We start from the raw sequence: 6041 nt of genomic DNA, 5'->3' as shown, positions 1-6041 counted from the left end.
CTGACCCAACCCCCAACACAAACATGGTTCGAAAACATTGACATCAATCTTTAACACTGCGCCTCACCCACATTTGACAAAAAAAAAAACTTGTCAATGTAGCATTGTTGTAGTATTGAGGATACTTGCTTCCAATCCATTCTGGGCTCATTTGGGGGAATTCCTTGTTAGGGCCCTGTCAAGATGTGAAATAGCCCAATATTCACACAAAATGGTTGCTTCGAAACAAAATGGCCAACTTCCTGTTGACTTTTGGGCAGGGGTCCTTCAGATACTTTCATGTGTCCTGTTATGAGAGTCATGTCTATGCAACTTTGTTTCTCAACTGGTGAAGTTTGGGGGCAAACGTGGAAGTTTGGTGTGCCCTGTTAAATTTCAGGAATGGATCTATAATTGGGACTTTTCTGTCATGATCAAGATGTCTACACAATTTCGCATCGATCGGTGTCAGTGGTTCTCTCTCTCTCTCTCTCTCTCTCTCTCTCTCTCTCTCTCTCTCTCTCTCTCTCTCTCTCTCTCTCTCTCTCTCTCTCTCTCTCTCTATTTCCGGGGCTTCCAAGGAGCCAAATAGTCACAGTGTGCGCCTAAAATGCATGACTGATAACGCTGGAATTTGACAATTCGACTCATATAAATGTGTTTTTAATGGAAGTGCATAGAGGAACACGCAAATCCTGTTGAATGCTATCCAGATGAGTTTGCTCTCGGGCGGGAAGAGTTTGGGAGGGGTGGGGGGTAGTGGCTTGTGGATTGGAGTGGAGTGACTCCATGGTGACGTGCAGGCCCCTGTAGGGCGGTGTTCTCCGGCCCAGAAAAAGTCCGACTGGGGCGTGAGAGCCACATCTGGAATAGCAGCGAGGGAGGAAGACGCTCGATTCGAGAGGAGCTTAGAAGTCAACTATTTTCCACTCCACGGAAACGTTGAACTTTTTGTAAGTTTGGACTATTATTAGGACATTTGTCTCGTTTTACTCCTGTGTTGTGGTTGCCGCTTTTCCCTCTCGTCTCCTAAACACGCAACAGGAACTTCCCCTCCGCTCTCTGGACTTTAACTCGAACTTTTGGGAAATCTTTAAACACTAGGGCGATGATTTAAGGCACTCTTTTGTCGTTTAATATCAGTATAATGATGTTTGTTAGAATTTCCATCGTCGACTTCACGTTTCCATGCAGACTCTTTGGCGGACGCCATCACTTTTTTCCGCTTCAAAACTTGGACTTTTTATGGTTTAGACCTCCTTTTGATGTTTTAATTACATCGTTATATTTTCCCACTTTAACGTTTGAGTACAGATGGAAAGTAACACTTTAAACACGACTTTTCCACGTAGTTTGCACTTTTTACGTTTGGAAATGAAAGAAGATACTTGTAGAGGTAAACATTGCGGTTGGTGGCCACAAGTGAGGAAATATCGCCATCTATCGTCCGTGGTCCGCAAGTGCATTGACCCCCTTTTCCACGTACAGTATTTTAATGACACATGTTTCTCTTTCTGTTTGTTTCCTCTAAGAAATACTTGAAAATGCTGCTCATCCTGCTTGGAGTGCTCATCTTGCACCTTATCATCCTCATCCTTCTCATTGTGTCCACAGCAGCAAGTGTAAGTCTGGGTTCATGGACTATATTGTCCTACTCTTTTTAATGCCTTAAAGGGATTTTTTCCCACCCTGTGTATTATATTTATATATACTGACTTATACCTGTAGAAGAAAAATATTATTTACATTGCTCGCTATGTTATGTTTCTAACATTATTATTAATATTAGTATCACAATATTGTCTTATATTGCACTGGACTTCTTTAAAAATGTATGTACTGTATTTTATTTAAACATTTCTGTAGATGTTTATCTATAGATATGATTTTTTTAAATTATTTATTATGTGACACTGTATATTATATTTTATTATATGATGTTGCAGTTACTTAACAATCTTTTGATTAAAGAACCATTTAAATATGTATTTACGCTCTTCTGTATACCATTTTATTTCATATTCTGATGTTTCAGTCATAAATGGTCAAATAAAAAGGCTATTGTAAAGATATTTGGGGGCAAATTGTTACAAAGAGCAACTTTAAGTACTTGATTAATGTCATGGATGTCTGCAATAGTATTTAAAATGTACTGAAGAGCGCAGAGTGCAGCAGTTGACTAATGGGTAATAATTTGCCTGTTGGCTAAAAGCCAATAAGTTTGACTCTTCCCTGCCACCCTTGCTCTACAATTCAAAATGTGACTGCACTTTCCATGGTAATGAAAACGCCTCCATGTTGTGCTGACCAGGCCTGGACTGTAGCCGGCGACGTCAGCAAGGATCTTTGGTACAACTGCCTTACCAATGATGTTGCCTACCAGTGTACTCCGGCCAGCAATGAAGGTTTGCCAGTTGAAATGCAAATATATTGTGTGTATCTGCATGATTATGTAATGGAGTGTGCTATGTATAATAGACTGGATCCAGGCGGTGCAGGCCCTGATGATCTTGGCCGTGCTCTTCTGCTTCTTCTCGATGGTGGCTTTCATGTTCCAGCTGTTCAAACTGGTGAAGGGTGGACGCTTCTTCTTCACTGCCATCTTCCAGATTTTGGCCAGTGAGTACTCCCTCGTGTGCAAAGTCATATCAGGGCGGGATTCCCCGTCGTGTTGACGTGTGAAATGCCTTGGGGGGGTTTTACCCTACAAATATACAGACAAAGTGAAGCAAACAAGGCAACAATCATCAGTTTACTACAATACAGTTGTGGCTAAACTATCATACTTAATAATTTAGTCATAAAACATTGGCAAGTTTGTAAATAATATAGGTAATAAAAAGGGAGCATTGATAATGGGTAATTTTTGTTAAAAAGTGAAAAAGGTATTTAAAAGAAAATAAAAAAAAGTTGATAAAAAATAATTGACAAATATTCATACTTCATGTCACATTGTTATAGAAAAAATACAATACTAGGGAAAATATATACTGTATATTCTATATTTAGAATTTTTATCATGATAATATTAATAGCAATAACGACAGTATAATAACAATTGTAATAGTTATAGGTACATTTGGTACAAGCATTTTAAAAAAAAAAAAAACTAAAAATAGGTAATACTCATAATACTACTAATAATAATAATAATAATATTAATCATAATCATACTTTTTCAGCCTTTCATTTACATGACACAGATTAAATACAAGTTAAAATACTGTTATTTGTTATATTGAAAAAATACACACATGAAAGGCTAAATAGAAAAGCTGACACTTTGACTACTACTAATAGTCATTTACACATTGGTGCAAGATAAATTAACAAATAACGATAATAATTTACATTATTGAAAACTACCTAAATATAGGTCAGTAGTTAAATAATAAAGTACAGTGTTGCCTTGAAATATGAGTGACCTGACTTTTCAAAATACAAGCCGTCGTTTCGACAAATTTCTTGCTTCGACTTGTGAGCAAAATATCTGATATACGAGCCCTGTATCGTGGCAGTCAACTCAATTTACTGCACAAAAAGCCGCAGTTTGGGAAACAATTCTTTCAAAAAGAGGCTTCAACAGTTTGAAGTTGACTGTCAAACTATACACATAAAACGAAGCGACTTAAACGTTATGTAATATATATATAAAACTTTGACTTAAAGTCCACTAGCTTAATGCTAAAGCTTAAAGGTAAATACAATAGACAGGCTAATGAAAGTAGCATCAATTTGGCAGTATAGGGACATACTGTAGGAAGACAAACGGTGTAGCAACACATGTAGACAGATGAAGATAATAATACTCACAATGTTGCCTGTTTGCATCGTGTGTTACCATTAAGCTGCTCAACCATTGTCACTTATTTGTTTAGGTAATTATCTAAGTTTAGCTTTAAAGTAACCACCAACTGGGTCAAAATTGGGATTTAGTGTGTGATTATTTCTTCCTCTTTTTGATTAGTTATGTAGTTTATAACTTTTTTTCCCATTAAACAGCATCAGATTTACTACACACAATTTATTTGTGATTTTATGGCTTAGACATAGGTTTAAAATAAATGCAAATGATACAGACATTTTTTTATTTATGTATTTATTTATCTACTTGAATTAGATTTGTTAATTTACTAAACAGTTTGACTTGCGCTTGCTTCGGCAACTTCACAAAATTCTATCAAATAAATGTGATGTAAACATAAATCTGTAAGTAATGAATCAAATTACAACAATAATACAAACGCGTCTTTGGATACCTCATTTTAACTTCCTAACTAACTCTAGACACTATGGGGCACATTATCCCGTTTGCGCTTTAAGTCCATTTCTTACGCGCCTTCCTCACGCACTTTCAATGCGCGGCGATTCTCCTGTCCAGGCTTCTGACACACCCACTCGCGTAACTCGTGTGACCCATTGAATTGTAAGGATGCCTGCAAGTCCAGAATTGTGGAGCTTTCCTGAGACATGTGACTTCCATAAAGATCCATTTGGAATATATTTCACACCTCAAATGCATTGCATTGATGTCATCTTTTAAGCGGAGAAACCATCAACAAATCTGTTCTCTCGTCCCTTCCGAACCCAGGTCTGTTTGTGATGTGCGGCGCTATCATTTACACGGTGATGAGGACGGACGACATGCCCGAGACGCAGTTCGGCTACGCCTACGTGCTGGCCTGGGTGGCGTTCCCGCTCTGCCTCATCAGCGGCCTCATTTACATCGTGTTGAGGAAGAAGGAATGAGGGAGAGCAAGGCGGAAGGAGGAAGAAGAAGATGAGGAGGAGGAGGAAGAAAAGGAGGAGGTAGAAAAGGAGGCGTCGCACTGTGCCTACTGCCCACAGACCAACAACAAACAGACTGACATCACGAGCGCGCAACAAGAGCGCACACGTCGCCCAAACACGCGTCAAAACTTGTCGTCGCTTTCAAAAGTACAAAGATGTACATAGCGTCTGTGGTTTTTAGACATATTTATAGCATTTTTACTTTGTACATAGTGTTGTTAACATTGTCTCCCTCGTTACGAAGAGTGTGTGTCTCTCACACGTCATGCAGCTGTGCCAAAGAAGTGTCCATTCGTCCGCCAGATATTACGCTTCCTGTTTTTATGTCTTTTTTAAAAATGCTTTGAATAATGTGCCTTAACTTTGAAAAAGGTGTACTTCCTGAAGGAACTCCTAGCAATTGCATCATGAAGTGTCTTTTTGGTTATGTGTGTCTTACTTGATACTCCAAATAAAAATGTTGCATTTTAGTTTTGATAAACTGGTGCTTTTTTCTTTTCTTTTTTTTTATCTTTTCTTGAACTGTATAGCTTCTTTTGTGTCTGTATCTACTTTGCAAATGTGTCATGTCCTGTGATTAATTCGCTTTGTGTGAACACAAAGTATTGTCAAGTATTCTTCTAAATAAACCTTCACTCGATTAAAAACACATTTACTTGGTACAAATAGCGGTATTATGATAATTGTCTAATTCATTTGAAGTTGGAATGTTTTAAATCTGTTTAGAAGTGTGGAAGGGCGATGTCAATTTGTAAAGTGTCTCCATTAATTTGGTAATGTTTACATGAAAATTTTTGAATTTTTGTTGAAAAAAAGTTGAGAAAACAGCTGAAAGTTGAAATGGTTTGAAATGAATATGAACATTAAATAATAATTCACATAACTCCATTCATTTGGATTAAGTATTGTCAGTGTTTTTTGAAATAAACCTTTAATGATAATAATAAAAAAAAAAAATCAGATTGTCTTGGTCTAAGTAGTGCTGTTATGTTAATTCTCATACTAAATGCATGAAATAAATGAAAATGATCTTCATCTTTGAAATTGTAAAATTTACTGTACATTTAAATCTACACGTACATGCATTTTAAAAGTTTCATCAGCAAAGCAATGTGATAAACATATTCATGTACTTTTCACTTTCGACATAGTGTGTCGCTGTTTCACCACCAAGGCATCTGTAATTCAGCATACACAGCCTGTTTGAAATAGAATGACAAACGTTTCAAAACTGTCAAAATGGCCGATTTTACAAAAGTCAAGCACCAGTA

At 37.2% G+C, this 6041-nt stretch overlaps 1 protein-coding gene across 1 annotated transcript; it reads left to right on the top strand.

The window, feature by feature from the left end:
* Nucleotides 1-798: 798 nt before the first annotated feature.
* On the top strand, nt 799-5421 carry LOC144045043 (peripheral myelin protein 22-like). Its single transcript, XM_077559845.1, has 5 exons — nt 799-932; nt 1512-1601; nt 2291-2384; nt 2458-2598; nt 4571-5421. The coding sequence occupies exons 2-5, from the start codon at nt 1524-1526 to the stop codon at nt 4726-4728; spliced, it is 471 nt and encodes a 156-aa protein (XP_077415971.1). The 5' UTR covers nt 799-932; nt 1512-1523; the 3' UTR covers nt 4729-5421.
* Nucleotides 5422-6041: the final 620 nt, after the last annotated feature.

Source organism: Vanacampus margaritifer, chromosome 2 (genome assembly GCF_051991255.1).
Source record: "Vanacampus margaritifer isolate UIUO_Vmar chromosome 2, RoL_Vmar_1.0, whole genome shotgun sequence".
NCBI lineage: Eukaryota > Metazoa > Chordata > Actinopteri > Syngnathiformes > Syngnathidae > Vanacampus > Vanacampus margaritifer.
Note: the sequence above shows the minus strand (reverse complement) of the source record. Positions and strands in the feature narration are given on the sequence as shown.